This window comes from Podarcis bocagei (genome assembly GCF_964188305.1).
Source record: "Podarcis bocagei genome assembly, chromosome: 15".
NCBI classification, from domain to species: Eukaryota; Metazoa; Chordata; class Lepidosauria; order Squamata; family Lacertidae; genus Podarcis; species Podarcis bocagei.
In genome coordinates, this window is record NC_138141.1 from 3,441,920 (window position 1) to 3,460,371 (window position 18,452).

Here is an 18,452-nt window from a genome sequence, read left to right on the forward strand (position 1 = left end):
ATCCTGGAAAGGATGCACAACACATATTTCAAAGTGTGTGTTGGGGGCTGTTGGTCTGTCAGTAGTTGCAAGCGATGCCTCCACACTTGCAAGCTGCTCTGAGCTTGGAAGAATGGGACTATATGTAAATGAAATAAAAGAGGATCCCTGTGGTACCTATTTTGCAGCAGTTTCCCTTGTGGGATGGTTGAAATCTACCTGTTTTCAATACAGGTGCTTCTGGGGAATTGTGTTGTGGGTTGCACCCAAAATTTCTCTTCCTCTGGAATGCAGCTCCATTAATGTCTAAAGAAAATCTCAATTACTTTATTTTCCAGTCATCAGCAGTTGGCTTAACTTGAGGGTTGTATTCCTAGATATGTGAAGGCCTGGAAGAAAAATGGAAAAATTGAGGACCTCCTCCCCATTATTCTGTCCCCACCCCCCACCAGGCCTTCACATCTCTCTAGGTGCTGGGACCTCTTCTTTTTAATGAGTTTGTGTTCAAATTTGGGTGCCTGTCCTGCAGAAGGCTTATTAACTGTTAATAATGTGTAGTCAGCTAGAAAGCTGGGACTTACTTTGCTTGCTCTGGCTTGCCCTATTTCCTTTCAGCACTTTGAGAGCCGGTAGGTGGGGCTTCTCCTTCCCAGGCGGTGCAGTGATGGGAGCAGCCATGTTGGCTGAGCACCTTCCCTCTGTGGAGAAGTTCAGAGATGCAGAAGTGCCATGACTTCCTGAAGGATCGAAGAGGGCAAAGCTCATCCCTGGGTTTGCCAAGGATCGACTCTGTAACCTTCTGTATGCAAAGCACCTACTCCATCACCGAGCAACAGCCCTGATGTGGAGGATTGACTTGTCAGGATGAGTGGGACTTGTAGCATCCCCACATTTTGGAGGCACTGACTGCTCTCTGCACTGGGCACTAAAAGTACATGGTTATCACTACCGGTACTCCAGTATGAAGAATGTCCAAGGAGCATAACTGCTTGGATTCCTAAAATACAGCGCTTCCCTCTAGCCCCATTTTCACACAGGCTGCAGTTGCATGCATTTCCCGTTCTTGGGCAAGCGCAAGCTGCTACTGGTTCTGCTTCATGGTCCACCCTTGCAAGACATCTTTATTTTAGCTTTTATTGACATAGCCAAAGGGGATTCAATACCAAAGCCTTGTGACTTATTTTGTTTTCCAGTGCAGCTTTGTGGTAGGAATGTAAATCTCAGAATGCAATCTCTCAAAATAGTCTGCAGGAAGCTAAATGGAAACTAAAGTTCACCATTAAAAGGGATTTTTATGGTCGCATTTTACTAGAATAGCATTTTAGTGGCATCTCTCCATAGACAGGCATGCCAGGGCCAGCGTTCATGGATCTTAGTCATATGTGCTTTGCTACTGCACTCTAGATTCCAGGTGCTTTTTTATTTTTGAGGCCTGTCCAAGGCCAGTACTACCATTAGGCAGCTCCTTCAGGCATCAGATGCTGGGCAGGAGGGCAGGAAGTGGCAGCAAGGTAGTGGAAAGATGGCTGTATGTGCTATGCACCCTCCAAACTTGCCTACTGCTCTCATTTGTGGTGGCCAAAATTGCCATGATTGCTAGTCCAGTCCGCTTCTGAACATGTAAGCCAAGGAGTGGGAGGTACCATATAACACCGGTCCTTAAAGACCTACATTGTCTCCCAGTATGTTTCCGAGCACAATTCAAAGTGTTGGTGCTGACCTTGAAAGCCCTAAATGGCCTCGGCCCAGTAGACCTAAAGGAGTGTCTCCACCGTCATCGTTCAGCCCGGACGCTGAGGTCCAGCTCCGAGGGTCTTCTGGCGGTTCCCTCACTGTGAGAAGCAAAGTTACAGGGAACCAGGCAGAGGGCCTTCTCAGTAGTGGCGCCTGCCCTGTGGAATGCCCTCCCATCAGATGTCAAGGAAATAAACTACTACCTGACTTTTAGAAGACATCTGAACGCAGCCCTGTTTAGGGAAGTTTTTAACGTGTGATGTTTTATTCCATTTTTAATATTCTGTTGGGAGCTACCCAGAGAGGCTGGGGAAACCCAGCCAGATGGGTGGGGTATAAATAAATTACTACTACTACTACTACTGCTATCTTGTTCCTCACCTGAAGCAGCGAAATATCTTGGGCTGGCCCTGCATATGATTCCTGTTGGCTTCTGAACTGATAAATCTGATGGGGTAGCACAGATCTTGGATTCATGGGCGTAATAACAGTGTGGGTTGCAATCTAAAGCAGTGTTTCCAGGTAGATATGCCCCTCCCCTCTCCCTGGGGTTTTGGGTTTGTGAGGAGGGTGAGGAGGCCTAGGGTTAGAAAAGGCGTTTATGAGGTACAGAGTGAAAAATTTAATTAGGAACTATGAGCCCCAGAAATATAGGGCATGGGCATGTATAGAGTGCGTTTCTGTTGCCATTGAGGAACTTCTAAATTTAATAAGATTATTCCACAGTGCAACAATATTCCTTTAAAAAAAAATTATGATTCTTGGGAATGGTGATTGATAGATAAATGTTGGTTATATATTGATTTTTCTTGATTGTATTTCATTTACATTCCCAAGAATTTGGGTTGCAGTTAATAACGACTTTATAAGCTCATAAAGGGATCAGTGAACTCAGAAGTTTGGGAAACCCTGATCTAAACAGAGGCATAAAATTCCAGAGCTGTTGGACAGGAACTGTGGAGATCCAATGGATTGGATGCCTTGCGAGGGACATAAAAAGGTATCTTTACCTGAGACAGTGAGGAGTAGCAGTCAGTGCAGGAGTTGCTGGAAGGAGGAGTACAAGGTGCCAACCAACCATCTGAGGGACTCCATTCCAGATTTGTGTAGGGTTTGCCCCTTAGCCTTTCTTCTCCTGAAGGTGTTCCACAAGGCAGTGGAGATTTAGGACCAGAGTTTTTCTTCTTCTAAGTGGGCCACCTTCCCAGGTTGAGGAGCCCCATCTACTCAAGAGGAGACCCATTGAATACTTGGACCTAGGTTAGCCATGTCTGCAAATTTCAGTGGGTCTGAATATGATCAGCATGGGATGCAAGCCAGGGCCTTTACAAGATATCTACAGCCCTTCCGGGTTTATCTCATGTGATGATCTTCGTCGAGGGTTCTTGCTGTGGAGAATAAGGCTGCCAAAGCCAACCAGCCATGATAGCTATATGTTGCCATCAAGATCAAGGGTGGCCTTCCTGCGAATACAGGTTACTGCATGGGAGCATCAGTGGCAGAATGCTGTTCTGTTCATGCCCTATTTGTCGCTTCACCATTGAGGCATCTGGTTGGCCACTGAGGAATGGGATGCTGTGCATTTCTTTACAAAATTAATGTTATAATACCAGGAAGTCCTGGGCTGGGTGGACTCGTGGTCTGAGTGTAAGGCCATTTCAGATGTTCATATGATGCTCAGCTTGGAGAGGTATTTTTTTGGTGGTGATTCAAGCGGCTGGAGAGAGTGTGCAAATGGGAACTGTCAGGATTTTGTTTCCATTGCCAAAGAATGGCTTGTCCAAGATGAGTGGAAAACCCTTCCCACCCCCTTGCGTGCAGAAAGCTTGTTTGCAAGAGTGTGCACCAATGTGATTCCTTACCAAGCCAGTATTAACAGGTGCCTCATGATGTTATTTCCCAGGCACACTTCTTTGTTCTTCACCCAGGGGCGTTTTGTACTATACGCCTTGAAGGAGTGTTTGAAATTATTAGCCCCTTGCGACCAAGTGAAGATGCCCAGATGCCAGGATGTTGTCTGATATCTCCACCATCTAGAGGTGCATGCCTGGGGATCCTTGGATCTGGACAGTTTTCATACACTAATACCACATCCTGTAGAATTATGTCAGTTATATTTTATATGCACAATCAGAATGAATTTCAGGAACCAAAATGCTTTTTCTGTGCATCCGGAACAGGAGCGCTGAACAACGTTATAGTTAATTGTTGTAGCTTGTACTTCACTTACTCCGCCCCAGTGCCCTGCTTGCAGTTGTGAAGAATATTCTTACGTTATGAATGGTCCATGCCTAGGGCTTTTTTCAGCTGGAACTCCCTGGAACTCAGTTTTGGCATCTCTCAGGTGAGTTCCAGCACCTCTCAGGTAGGCACCATTGCTATTCTAAGAGGATGAGGGATGCATTAAAGGTGAGTTCTGGCTCCACTTCTTCTAGAAAAATAGCACTGCATGCCACCATTAACAAAAAGAGGTAGGAATCAGCCAATAAATATGTGGATAAAGTGACTTTTCTTCCTTAGGTTCTCAGAGTTCTTAACCTAGCTCCAGATTGTCATCTGAACAAGCCAGGTGACAGTCAGTCATTTGAAAAACAAGACTTAGGGTAGCTGTCTGGCCCCAAAGTGGCAACAAGACAATCTGTTTTGGCGACTGTAACTTTGGTTTAAAGGGCCATTTGGCACCTGGCTGATATATCTGAGTTTCTAACACTGATGAGTGGCATTTTCACTGCAGAAAGGCACAGCCGGGCTTTATGCTCTTCCAGTGTCTGTTGGTCTGCATTCTCTTATTCCATAATTGTATTGAAATTGGGCATGAAGTTGAGAATCACTTTCGTCCTAAAAGCTTAAAAAACCCTCCGCCTATGAAGGCTTGCAATCATATGGGTTACGTGTGATGAAATCACAGCAAGGCTGTTAAGTGTCACAGTTCCCTTCAAAGCAGAAAGTATGTTTTGCAAGTGAATGGACTTGCTAGAAATGTTGTAATTTGTCAAATGCAGTCCCTGCAACACCCTGCACAGAGAGCTGGGTGTTCATTCATTTTAACAACTTCCATTCTCATCTTTCTGATGCAAAAGCCAGGACTGTAGCTCAGTGATAGAGCACCCTTGGCAATATATTTTCAAACTGTTGTCCTTAGACCATAGTGGGGTCTGCAAGCTCCATTTGGGTGTTCTTGAGCAGTTTCAATGTGCAGTTCTTTAAAAAATGGCTTGTGTTTATATCTGTCAAGCTGTCTTGGTGTGTGTGTGTGTGGGGGGGTCATTTTGAAGGGCAAAACAATCCTGTGCAGTAGTAACAGCAAATTTGCTCTTCCATAGTGGATCCTATCTATCAGGGGTAACATCACATCTGTGGGGCTGTTGGGTGAGAAATGGCCCCATGACTAGAGATTCCCCGCTCCTGCCCGATACACCTCTAATGGCACAGTTTGCATGCAAGAAGGAGGTATCTGGGGGCTTTCAGCCACTCCATGATTTGCAGATAGACAGCATTCCTTGCAGAGGGTGGGGCAAGACCCCCTGCCCCTCAAAAGAGAACCCAGTGAGGACTGAGCATATTCAGTGCACTAAATATTGAAAATCCAGGAATGGAGTATGGGCATGGTAGGCTGGAACCCTCTGCACCTCAGCGTTTTGCTTCAGGTTCCACTTGTAATTCATAACAAAACAAAATGCTGGACTCAAAAGACTTTCTGCCTGATCCAGGCAGTTGTGTATGTATGAGAAGTGTTTGTGTATATAGCAGGAACAGCAGGCTCTGATATCTGCCTACATTTTCAGATCTGTCTTGCAGACAGGGGCGTCTTTTGTAATAGTGTAAACAAGCTGAAGGATTCATTTTACATAAACCTCCTTGTGACTAAACTGGGTGTGGTGCTCAAATATTTCAAAAATGTCCCTGCTCCATTTCCCCCTTTGCATTTATCCCTTGGACCAGCTATCCCTGGAAAGTGATCTGGCTTTGTATGACGGGCTTAGTTAACAAGTTTTTGTTGTGAGTGTAAAAGGAAGCAAAGCCCAATACTCACAAATCCTCAAAATAAATCCATTCTCGGACTGGACCTCCCCCCAAAAAACTGGCCCTAAGACATCTTACATAATTCTGTTGTTGCCTTTATATCTGTCAGGCCGTGATAAACCTGGCAATCGTGGCTTCACTTTCTGTTTTATCTGAAACGGCAGTCTCCAGACCAATGTTTGGAGCACTTCAGGGTATGCAAACGTGCTTATTAAAGATGGGAGTTATTTTTTTATGTCCTTGAGATGCACAACTTTCTTTCCTTTGACAAGATGACCTTAGGTGGGTCCCCATAGGGGCTTGTCTAGAGTCAGGCAATTGGACCTTGTAGCTCAGGATTGACTTTTCTGACAGGCAGTGGCTCTCCGGGGGTTCCATCGCTGCTCCCCGGCTGCAGCCTTTTTTACAAGTGCCATAATAACGTTGGTTTCACGTATGTTAGGAAAAGCTTCTGGAAACAAAAATATCTTCAGTTGTTTCCAGGAAGTATAAAGAGTGTGTCCCACTCTTTATAGCTCAACAGGGATTCTACAGGGCAGGGGAAGACGTGGAAAGCCTAGAGCAGAAGTCTGACCTTTCAGGAGCACCTCAACACCTGAAATTAACATTATAGATGCTATCTATTTTCTGCAATATTATTATCAAGCAATTATTAATAATATAAGTGTGTGTGTAAGATCTTCAAGATCAGTCTCCTAAAACTACTTTGCCTGCTTTGGGAGGCATTAACGACAAGCATGTTTGCCTCATACAATAGACAATAGAAGTTGTTACAGTAAGTGCCACACTTTTTAACAGCAACCAAAAAAGAGGTGTCAGTGCTGTGTACCCTAAAGTACCCCCTGAAAAAAGTACTGCTTGAAATTGACTTGGAGAAGCACATTGTCTGCTTTTGTCTGCTTTCCAGATTGCTGGCCCAAGCCCCTTTGGGAGGCAGGTTGGGAGATAAATGGAATAAATACATAAATACATAAATACATGCAAATGTGATGTAAACGCAAATGTGATATAAGTACACAGTTCCTTTTAATTGCTTCTAGGAAGGCTGTGCCAAGGCTGGTTATGTGTTCATCACATGACTGGCCAATCTCAAGTTTTTTGGCAGCTGGCAAATTGGTGTTTATCCGCTGTAATTCTCCTCTTGCATTTATCTTTGCAGCAAATGAGACAATCTTCTGGGATTAGAATTGCATCCCCTTTTCATCCTTGTAAATAGGTGCTTGTGTTGAAGTGGGATTTGCTGTACTTGTGTTAGTAAGGAAGCCTAGATTTGCACCTTGCTGTTGACAGTGGCAAAGTGGTGGGAACCCCCTCTTCTCGCTGAGGCAGAGCTGTGAGAGTGCAGAGCGAGAGATGGTGTCCTGCCGCTCAGAGTGGTTTTGTGCTCCAGGTTGGAATGCCGTTCTTCAAAGGAGAGACGCAAGCAAGCAGCTCTGTGGGGCTTGAGTAGACTTGCTGGGCCTCCGCTTTGATTTCACGGCAACTTAAACAGCCCAGGCCTGAACCAGTAGAAACAATCCAGGTGACTATTAAGCATTGCCTTAAGCAATTAAAACAGCAAGGTGGAGATTTCTTGGCTGGCTAGTGAGTTCCTAGCTTTGCCACTAAAGAGCTGGAGCACCTGAGACCATGGCATAGCCTGACTGTATACCTTTTGGCTGTACCTTGGTGGAACTTGTAAGCTTTGAGAGCAAGTACATTTTCAGACATGTTTAATGAGCAGGGAAGCGAGAGCTAATGAGCATTTGCACAGAATGACAGTGATCTGCATTGCTCAGGCTGACATTAGGCTGTTGGGACAAGTCCAGTCTGCGCTGGCAGCGTTGGTTCTTCCTTCCAGCCAAGTAGCTTGAATTGCATCCCAGAGTCTCGCTGTCCTGAGATGCTCAATGTCGTGATCATGCGCTCAGACACAGATTCCAAAAAGCACTAATGCGATAATTAGCATTTGTATCATAGGGTTGTTGGGTGAGGTGGGTGGACTTGAGAATGGCTTTCCCTCAAAGAATCCTGGGAACTGTAGTTTGTAGGCTGCTGCAAACTGTAGCTCCTTGATAAATGAACTGTTAAAGTGGTGTGGATGTGCTTTAAATGTATGGTGCGGATGTGTTCTCTTCTGTGTGATCGCTGTTGGAGGATTTGAAGAGTTCTATCATGTTTCCACCCTCCACAATCTAAGGACTTATTTTTATACCTCTGACAATCTTCATGGTCTTCTTCCTGAACCATTCCACTTTCTCTGTTTCAGAAATGGGGAAGCTGTAGCTCTCCAGGTAATGCTGAACCACAACTCCCATCATCCCTGACTACGACGGCTGGGCTGGTGGAAGTTGAAGTTCAGAAACAACTCAAGGGCCTCAGGTTGGACTTTTTTAGAAAGTGTGGCACCAGAGGGATACATCGTGTGCCAGAGGAGGTGTAGCTAGTGCGGAATAAAGTGACACCATTGATTCTCATGGCTTGGAAATGTGGTTCTTTTTACTTTGAATCACATGTGTCTGTTGCCTTTTGCAGCTGCATCACACTTCAGGCTTAGCTTGTGTGCTAGCTGTAATCTCACAATTATTTTCATATGTTTGAGCTCAGGCCTGGACAGAGAGGACACTCCAGAACAATAGGTTTGATTGCTGAGTCACTGTTGATGCCACAATACAATACAATACTAGGATTTGTTTTTGCTCTCTGGGGCTGATTTACACTGCAGCTTTTTCTCCAAGGCGTCAAGGTGGCCTACATGCTTCTCCCCCTCCTCATTTAATCCCTGTAGGTTAGGCAGAGAGCGAGCAACTGGCGCAAGGGCACCCAGTGAGCTTCACGGCTGAGTGGGGATTGGGACCCTGGTCTCCCAGGTACTACTCTGACAGTAACTGGTGCATGACACATGCAGTCAGCAGCCAGACTTGCTTTTTCTCTGTGTTCTGTGCTTAGTGCACTGCCACCTGCTGAGCAAAATAATGACAATACTGATAATAATAATAATAATAATAATAATAATAATAATAATAATAATAATAATAATAATGTAATTCTGGGGTGTGTGCAGAGTGTAGGTTGGGATAAGCTCCTCTGTAACAATCCCTGATTTTAGATAGGTGTTTCTCAACCAGGTAGGCATATATAAATACTTGGGTGGGGGTGTCAGGGTTTCCCCCCAAAATGTGTACAATATAAGTGGGGGGAAATACAAATTTCAATTCTCATAATATTTCAGTCTTTTCCAAAATTCATATATAGTAATTAGGCGGGCCGTGGGGTTTTTATCTTTTGCTTTCATCAAGGTGTGGCCTCAACGAATGCCAGGTAGGATAAGCTTCCTGTTTGGAAGTCGTGCTGATTCTTCCTTGCCAAAGCCTGCTCTTCATTTTAATGATTCCAGCTTTAGTGCCATGCTTTCGGCCAGTTTACCTGGACAGAAGCCAAGTTAAAGGATCTGAAACTTCCGAGCTCCCCCAGATTCCCTTTTTAAAATGGTGCCAGGTTTGCTATCTTACAAAAGGGTAGTTTGAGTGAAGATTGCACATTTTGTTGGAGGAGCAACAATTTCTTATCTGTGCCAACTAGATCTGATGATGTTAATTTATAGTTTGTCACTTAGCCCTGGTACTTGATCTTGTGCTGCTTCTACCCCAAACCGTTTCCCAGCATGATTATCTTTACAGCACAAATTAAAATTGGCTTTTGCACGATGGGTCCAGAATAATGTGTCTCTGAAACCACAGAAGGCGCTTGCTTTGTCCTACTCATTTCTACTCTTGTTTAAAGTGGGTGCTCATTACTGAGACATGCGAGACAAGTACATACAGTTCTCGTTTGCAGCTTCTGTTGTATTGAGAGAGTAACAGCAATAAAGTTCTCAGGGTCCGGGTTTTGTGGGGAGAGAGTGCTATCCTGTTTGGCTGAGTTATAGCGCCCCCTGCTGGTGTGGTGTTGGAGCCTGTGTGTAAGGTTCCTTGGCTTATTTGTTCGTTTTTAAAACGGGTCTCCACAGATTAGGAGTTCATAGCTCCTCCAGGACTGCCTCGTCTCACATGAACCAATCTGGACATTGTCTGGGTCCCGGCTTCATATGCCAACTCAGTAAGGGGCCTGTTCCGTGATTGCTTCCCGTTTGGGGAATGCTCCCCCCAGGAGTGCATGCCTGGCACAGTCACTGGCTGTTTTTAGGCACCAGGCAAAACCTTTCTTATTCACCCAGGCATGTTGTGTTTAACGGGGAGGGAGCTAGAGATGGCAATCTTTGCTGCAATCCTCTTTCAAGTGGACTAGGTAGCGCTTTTCCTTTCAAATGCACTGTCAGTTGAGTAGTTTTATTCTGTTTGGTTTTGCCGCTGAGTGTAATGGCTTTGTTTTATCAGTGTGGCTGCCTTTGTGGCACTTGAGTGCAAAAATGCATAGATTAGATTAGATTAGATAAAAAAGCTCATTGGCAGAACCTGGTGCCCTCAACTTAATCCTGGGGGCCATCAAGGGCTGCTTTCCTCATGCTTCTTCAATTCTTTCTTTCTAGACCCGGATGCAGAGTTTGCAGCCCGACCCCAAAGCCCAGTACAGAAGTGTGTTTGAGGCCCTGAAGAAGATGGTCCAGACGGAAGGCTTCTGGAGACCCTTGCGAGGGATCAACGTGACTGTGGTGGGAGCCGGCCCAGCGCATGCCCTGTACTTTGCCTGCTATGAGAAAATGAAACGGAGTTTCAGTGACATTATTCGCCACGGAGGGAACAGCCACCTGGCCAACGGTATATTGACATAACCAACCCAGGGGCCCATCCTGGTCCCTTGCCTCTCAAATGGTGTACTTTTTTCTTGCACTCTGGCATCTTCCGCCTGCATTTCTGCTTCTGGAAAAAAGACGCTGGGAAGACTCCGCCGGTGGCCGCCTAAGCGCTCTCTTGCTGCATTCAACTCCTTGTCTGTTTTCCACAGGCATCGGCAGTGTTAGAGTCTCGTGTATGAAGAATACAGAAGTTATGTAGTGCTCCAGAGCCTCTAAAAGTTAGATGTTGGAGAAGCATTTGACCCTGAGCAACTCTGGTTGGGGCCATAGGAAGCAGATACTTGAAACAACTGGGTCGTCAAGCTTGGGCAGCTCTCTAGGGAAGCAGGTTCTTAGGGCTTTTTGGGGGGGGGGCAAATTGCTTCGGCTTCTAAATCAGTATCTAATCTTACTAAATCTATCCATTGCCTTTATATATTGCCTTTCTGCCAGGGCACCGAAGATGCCCTTTGGGACACTGTAGGGCAGGAGGCAGGGAGATCAACAGTAAGCGCAGCCAGAGCCGCTCTAGTTTTGCTCCATCCTCCGCCTCCCTGCTAGGTTCTGTAGTGCAACACTGATACTAGGGAGGAGGAGGAGGAAGCTGACAGGCATGGCCACCCCTTAGACTGGTTGCAAGTAGAAAGGCAGGCTAGTTGGGGGCTGGCTGACAGCAGACGGGTTGGTGGGGCAGGGCCCTGTTCACCCTAAGAGTGGTTTTCAACCTGTGTGCTGCGTCACCCTGGGGTGCCTTGAATGATGGTCAGGGCTGCCGTGGGCAACACCGGCCTCTGTCCCTCTTTCCTACCCTCCCTCCTCTGATGCCCTCTTGCATCTCTGCCTCCCAAAGGCTTGCACAGCTGTTTGTGGCTGTAGCCCTGGCTATAAGCTCCCCATGTGAATGGTGTCTCTGGGGCTGGCCAGGGGGTGCTGGTTTCCAGGAGCTGAGGCAACCTTGGAGTAAGCAAGCAAGCAAGTGGGTGAGGGAGCCCAGCCAGCCAGTCCTCCAGCCCTTGCTGTTGAGAATGGACAGACATGTCCCAGGCCCCTGTGGGGCAGTGTGAGGAGGCACCTCTCTTTGGGGCAGCTCAGAGAGGGAACACTTCACAAGGGAGGGTGTTTGAAAAAGGGCGAGAGGCTGCCAGCTCTGCAGGCAAGGGGGGACATAACTGGGCTCCTGAGCCCCACAGGGGTGCCACAGAAAGAATGTAGTTGGTCAAAAAGGTTGGAAACCTCTTCCATAAGGAATCAGCCTCTGTTGCCAAGGTGGCTTAGAATTCTAAAACACTAAAACAAGTGATCTATAGCATAAAGTTGGCTGGAGGAGCAGTCCAAGCAGAGAAGGTCCTGATTCTCTTTGCCCGCCTGCCTCCCTCTCTTGGCTGTCATCTTCAGAAGCTTACGTTCTGGTATAGCCAGCCAGATGCCTTTGTTCTTGCTTTGTTCCCCAGTATTTGGAGGTATCTGACCTTTCTTTCGGGAGATTTTATTTGGGGCCTGTGCTGATATTCCCACTCTTGAAGGAACTATAGTAATAACCCATGGAATAAATTCTTCACTCTCTGAATTTGCACCTGCCTGGCTTTGTAACTACAGATTAATGGATTAATGTAGAAAAACATCCAATTTAAATGCAGTCAGTATTTCAGGCTTGGTGGTCTAAGATACAAGCCCTTGAACGTACAAAGTCAATGTGTATAGTATTATGCAGGGTGTTTTTTAAATATATATATATAAAGTGTGCCTCTGAAATATTATTTAATATGCAGAAATCAGTTTTAAAGAATCAGTGCATATAGCAGATGCAGACAGTGGGTCGCTTTCGACTAACTTAGAGTAGGCCCATTAAAATGAATGGACCCAAGTCAGCTTTGTGTATTAATTTCAGTAGGTCTACTCTGAACAGGACCCTCTTTGGATGCAACCCAGTGTCTCTTCAGGTACAAAGTTGCCCATGGCCATTTCAGGGGACATGTCAGCTATTGCTGGCTGTGTGGCCAGTCACAACCTAATGAACTGTGTCTTCTCGGTGCTGGGGAATCTCTCTCATACCCCAACATTATAATTACATATTTATTTGTCCCCTGCCTTTCCCCTCACATTTAAGGATTGTTTAAAGGCAGCAGCACTTAGTATATTTCCCTTGCTCAGAATGACAACATGATGGCATAGCTGCAGAAGAATAATGGAGGGATAAAAAACTTAAAAAACAACAGTGTTCTGAAACAAATAGGATTTATTTATTTTCAGTTGATCCAATTGGGACACTTTAAAAAAGTGTTTTAAATAACATGTCATGGCTGTACATAATCTTAATAATGTTATGTTTTACGTATCCAGTATCATATTTGAAATATGTTGGGACTTAATTCAGAAATGCAAATTGGGAGTGCAAATAAGAATGCGTCTTTTGCTGAGTATCTTTTGAGGTTTATCTTCTTGTGTTTTGCTTTGAGATTGCGGTCCCCCCCCCCCCCCGCTGACTTTTTCATAACAACTTCGTCATAGGTAGGTGTACCTGGAAGTCAGTATGGGCAGGTAGACAGTTTAAAACACAGACTTGCTTTGCGCAACTGCACAGATGAATTTCATAAGAAGGAACTGCCAAAGAAGAACCATTCTTCCCCCAGATGGTCTCTTATAAGTTGCTGCGCTGTATTTTTGCAAATGGTGAATGCTTTCATATTTCTACTGTGGCTTTTTTATATAAAAGTGTTGTGGGTGCTGTTTTTCTTTTTCCTGGTGTTTTTCTTTTTCCTGAATGTGATTCCTGATGATGTTGCATAAATAAGGGTGATTATGTATTGTGCATTCAAGAGCTCATTTGGGTGCAAAAGGAAAGGTGGATTGTTGAGGATTGATTTGTGAAAGGGGACTTGTCTTTTTTGTATGTTTGTGCAGGAATGGCTGGGAGCTTAGCTACCCTACTCCATGATGGTGTTATGAATCCAGCTGAAGGTAATGCCCTCGCCTATCAATGGTTTCGTGGTGTTGAGAGGAGGAAAGGAGAATTAAAATTGCCAGGAAGGCATAAGACCTACATAGTTCTTTGGATTGTTTTTTCATTTTAAATTGTTTTATTGTTGATTCCCCCCCCCCAAGAGTTTTTATGGGAAACTATTCACAAATGGAGTCAAATAAGTAAATGAAATGTTGCAGATTGGGAGACACAGGCAGCTCAGCATTGTCAGTACTGACTGGCAAATGACTCCCAAATTTCTGCGAGGGTCACCTGGGAATTGAAACGGTACATTCAGAGCAATTACATTAGTTTTGTTTCAGAAAGGGCAACTCCAGCTCCCATCACGCCATGCTTTTAAGATACCACTTTAAACAGCCACGGCTTCCATCCAAGAATTCTGGGAGCTGTAGTTTGTTAGGGGTGCCAGTAGATAGTCCCTATTACCCTCAGAGAGCTACACTTCTCAGAGTTCCCTGTGAAGAGGCATTGATTGTCAAACCATGCTGGAAATGATAGCTCTGTGAGGGGAATAGGGGTCTCCTAAATGCTCTCAGCGTCCGGAATTTGTTGGGGGAAGCCATGACTGTTTAAGGTGGCACCATAGTGCTGTAAAGGTAAGGTCTGAATGTGGCCTCTGTCTGATACAGACACTTTTGTGACTGACAAACGTCCCTGCTTGGCAGCCTTGAGAATCCAAATGAAATCTGCTTTAAACTTGACAGTGGATTGGGTGATTGATATTTCATCTGCCAGATACCTTAGTGTATTTGGCTTTGTAAGTTTAAAATTTTAAACTTTTCAGATCTTGTAATTCTGAAATTAAACTTTTGGGACTTTGTCTTCCTCAAATATATTATCTGGGAAATTACAATGGCCATTATTTACTATTCTGTTATTGGTTGGTACGCACCGCCGAAATCTGTGAATTGCATCTAATTTGGCTTTTCTTATTTCTTTTGTTTCCCTGCTCGGGGCACACACAACACCTCGCTGTGCCTTCCTGCCCCCTGAGCCAGTGGTGAAGCAGCGCATGCAGATGTACAACTCTCCGTACAAGACGGTCCTGGAGTGCATCCGGACGGTGCATCGGACGGAGGGGCTGGGTGCCTTCTACCGGAGCTACAGCACCCAGCTCACCATGAACATCCCCTTCCAAGCCATTCACTTCATGACCTATGAGTTCATGCAGGAGCAGATCAACCCCTGCCAGCAGTACAATCCAAGCACCCACATCATATCGGGGGCTGTGGCTGGGGCTGTGGCGGCTGCCGCCACGACTCCCCTGGACGTCTGCAAGACTCTCCTCAACACGCAAGAGAACGTGGTCTTGAGTTCTGTGAACGTTAGCGGACATCTCTCCGGAATGGCCAATGCCTTTAGGACAGTGTACCAGCTGGGGGGCATCGCTGGGTATTTTAAGGGGGTCCAGGCAAGGGTGATATACCAGATGCCTTCAACTGCCATTTCCTGGTCTGTGTATGAATTCTTCAAATATGCACTTACAAAGCGTGAACTGGAGAAAGGGACGCCGTGCTGACATGTCCTGGTGCTGCAGCTGCAACCCAGAACCTCTGAGACGGCAGAGTCCCTTTGTGGGGGTGCTGGAATTCTCCAGGGCTCTTTATGTGACTGTGTAAAGGTTTCTGGTAGATTCACCCCTGGGGTCTGCTGTGTGTGTGTGTGTGTGTGTGTGTGTGTGTGTGTGTGTGTGTTTTCTTAGATGCTAGAGAAATTGATTCTGTACCTTCCCCCCTGCTTTTGTTTAACCATATTGTGCAAGGATTGTTTGGCTTGAACAAGTATTTATAGTTTTATTTGGAGTTTATAACTGTGACCAGTTTGTACAGGGTTCTACAAGGCCTCCTTGTTTCTGCCTTGAAATGCTTTTGCGGTCTGCCCCCGAGGGGCAAGGGGCAAAGAGAGTTCTTGTGGATTGGACTTTCCCCTCTTTGAAAATGTAAAAGATTGATCCTTTTAGCTGAACAAAGTTCTATATAGAGAAATTATACGATATAAATTGATGGATAATGTTTATCCTTTTATTTTTCTATATCAGTGAGTTGGGTGGCTTTTAAGAGTTTTAACAGCTGAACAAGAGTTCTTTTTGTGTGTGTGTCAGAAGAGGCTTCTGCACTATTTTGAAAAATTGTGAATAGCATTATCCTCACCCCTCTTAAACCAGAATGACTTTGATCATCGCTTCTTGTCCAGTGTCATAGTTGTAAAGAATTCTCAATCCTTAAACAGCTCCTTAAATTCTCCTGAAACTGGATACTCAAAGAGGCATAGGACTTTGAAATCTTAAGAAGCTGCCTTATGTGAGTCATTTCCCTTTTAATGTATTGGGATCGGTAGGCACTTCTGGAAACTTCAACCAGTTTTGACCAATACCGAGTAGAAGACCAAGAGTACATAGTTTTGCATAAAACTGTGTTTTAGCAAACCCTTAAATGCCTCTGATGGTACTTTAAAACCAAATTGCATCTCCGTTTCTGAACAGGTGTTGTGTGACTTTTCCCCACTAAGACCCCTGTGCCTGTCCAAGACCTTTTGCAGTTGTGTGTGTGTGTGTGTGTTTGCAAATTTCACTCCTGCAAGTGTGCTGAGGGGTGGGGCATCAGTTTACATTTCCTTAGGAAAACTTGCCTTGAATCACTTCTTAGTTTTTGTTTTTGTTTTAAAAAAAGGAAAAGGCAAAAAAGACTGACAAGAGAAGGCAGCTCTTTGTTGCGGTACAGTTATAATGCCTCTGAACCAAAAAGCCTTTCCAGAGGCAGAGACAAACTTCACCCCCCCCCCCCAAGAGAGAGCGGTGATGTTGCTCCTGGCCCTCTGGCCTGTACAAATGAAGGTATGTAGAGTTAGTTCTAGCACTTGTGATAGGTTTCTGTCTGCTTTTTTATGAACATGTACAACTTTTGTGCTGTCCCAGAAACGTTTTGTCCATACAAAGAGTACAGTTTAGAGTGGTACCTCTAGTTACGAACTTAATTCGTTCCAGAGGTCCGTTCTTGACCTGAAACTGTTCTTAACTAGAGGCATGCTTTTGCTAATGGGGCCTCTTGCTGCCGCTGCGCCGCTGGCACATGATTTCCGTTCCCATCCTGGGGCAAAGTTCTCAACTCAAGGTATCTCTTCCAGGTGAGCGGAGCTCATAACATGAAGCATTTGTAACCTGAGGCGTTTGTAACTCGAGGTACCACTGTATTTTTATTTTATATATATAGTTAGCAAATCAGGATTGCAACGGGATGGTCCCGTTTGTTGTGTGCTACACATCCCTGTATGTGGAAAATGTACAATTCTAAAGCAAGATACCGTATTGGCCCAAATATAAGCCACACTTCCCCCCCAAATTCCAACCATGAAAAGTTAAAGTGCGGCTTTTATTCGCAACCTTACAGAAGTTGGCTTTTACGACATCGCTGCTGAAACCGCTGTGCTAGGTCTGTGGCCCTGCCTTGCCTTCCAGGGCCGGAATGGAGAGAGCGCCCCGAGGGGGGAGGCCGCCGGCAAAGCAGCACAGCTCTCCCCCCCCCCCCAGGAAGCATCCCTGGAGCGTGGGGGAATGGTACCCGTAGGATTTTCTTCCACATTTGCCATTTACAGGTGTGAGTGTCTGCAGAACTTTAAGGCAGCGGCTTATATTCAGGTATTGTCTTTTCTTCTTTTCCCTCTTTGAATTTTAAAGGTGTGGCTTATTAGCAGGTGCGGCTTATATTTGGGTCAATACGGTACTTAAAAAAGAAGAAGAAATCCTGTTGGGAGTTAACTGAACAATATATAAGAAATAATTGTAACGGGCTGCCTCTTCCAAAGTGCCTGGGTCTATACACTTTATAAATAATAGTTATTTATAAATAGCAGCTATTTCATAGTCATGCACTTGGTGGACTGGCTGCAGATCAGCCTGATGGGATTGGTAGTTCCATACACCTGGTGGGCGCCATGAGGATGAAGGCTGCTCCAAGTGTGTGGGTTGTAGATGGTTGCTTTTGTGCTTGAAAGTGCCAAAGCTCAACCTGATCACTTTCATTATAAATACTAATGCACAACTGCTTCAGATTATTCCAGTCTGCTTCCTCAGCAGCGAGAAGTGAAACAAAAATACCTCAGAGGTTCCTTTTCTTTCTTTGGTGGGTTATGGTGGGCTTAGAGCTGCTGCTGCTCATTTGCATATTGGCTGCTGCCTTTTGCCGCCATCCCAAATCTTTCTAATCAGTGCTTTTTTGCGGAGGGGGGGGGGAGTGCAGAAAAGACCCAAAAGGTGCCAGTACTCATATCTTTAAAAAGAACCATGAGTTTCAGTACAAAATGGCTGCCATGGGCAGGGGTGTGTGTGTGTGATATGGGGCTGGTTCTTGAAAGAGCACCCCATGTAAATTTTCCCTTCATCTCCCCACCTCATCCTGACATGGTCAGTCACCTTTACCATGTTGGGATTGTATGTCCACACAGCACAGGCCCCTGATCTCACCACTTGGGGGAAGTGTTCCTACTGGGATGGGCAGTCGGGGAGTAACTGACACAAGTGTTGTCTTCAGGGTTGGGCGTAACACGGAGGTCTGCCCTAGAACTTGCCGTGATCACTGGCCAAAGCACTACACCTGGAATTGCCCTTTACTTGACAGGGATGATCATCTGCATTCTGAAGGTGTCCTAAGGTCTTCCTGTGGAGGGATAACCAGTCCCAAAGCCTCCTACCATTTGATGGTTATATCAGACAAATTTTGATCTCCCCTCACCCTGCTGTGGCATTTATTTTGATTTAGGTGGGTTTCTCTCTTCCATGTGTGTGTGTTTGTATTCCCTGGCAAAAAGAGGATTCTGTTCCTGGTGGTCAAATATTGATTGTAGAGGTGCACAGTTGAATTTGTAAAACACCTCTTGAATCACTACTTCAGCATTTTCAAAATCCTGTGTCTCTTGCTTCTCGGCTTTCTTAGCATATATGTTTGGAGCAGAAGGAGGTTTTGGGTGGTATTCCACTGTATCCTACAC

The 18,452-nt window shown here is 45.3% G+C and overlaps 1 protein-coding gene across 4 annotated transcripts in view; it reads left to right on the top strand.

The window, feature by feature from the left end:
• The window catches only part of SLC25A37 (solute carrier family 25 member 37), a 37,015-nt gene extending 20,890 nt beyond the window's left edge, over window positions 1-16,125 (top strand). For all 4 annotated transcript variants that reach the window (XM_081171817.1, XM_081171815.1, XM_081171818.1 and 1 more), the window contains 3 exons: window positions 10,244-10,472; window positions 13,391-13,447; window positions 14,468-16,125. In XM_081171817.1, the coding sequence (XP_081027943.1) occupies window positions 10,244-10,472; window positions 13,391-13,447; window positions 14,468-14,988 (807 nt within the window). In that variant the 3' untranslated portion in view covers window positions 14,989-16,125. The remainder of the gene's footprint in view (window positions 1-10,243; window positions 10,473-13,390; window positions 13,448-14,467) is intronic.
• Window positions 16,126-18,452: the final 2,327 nt, after the last annotated feature.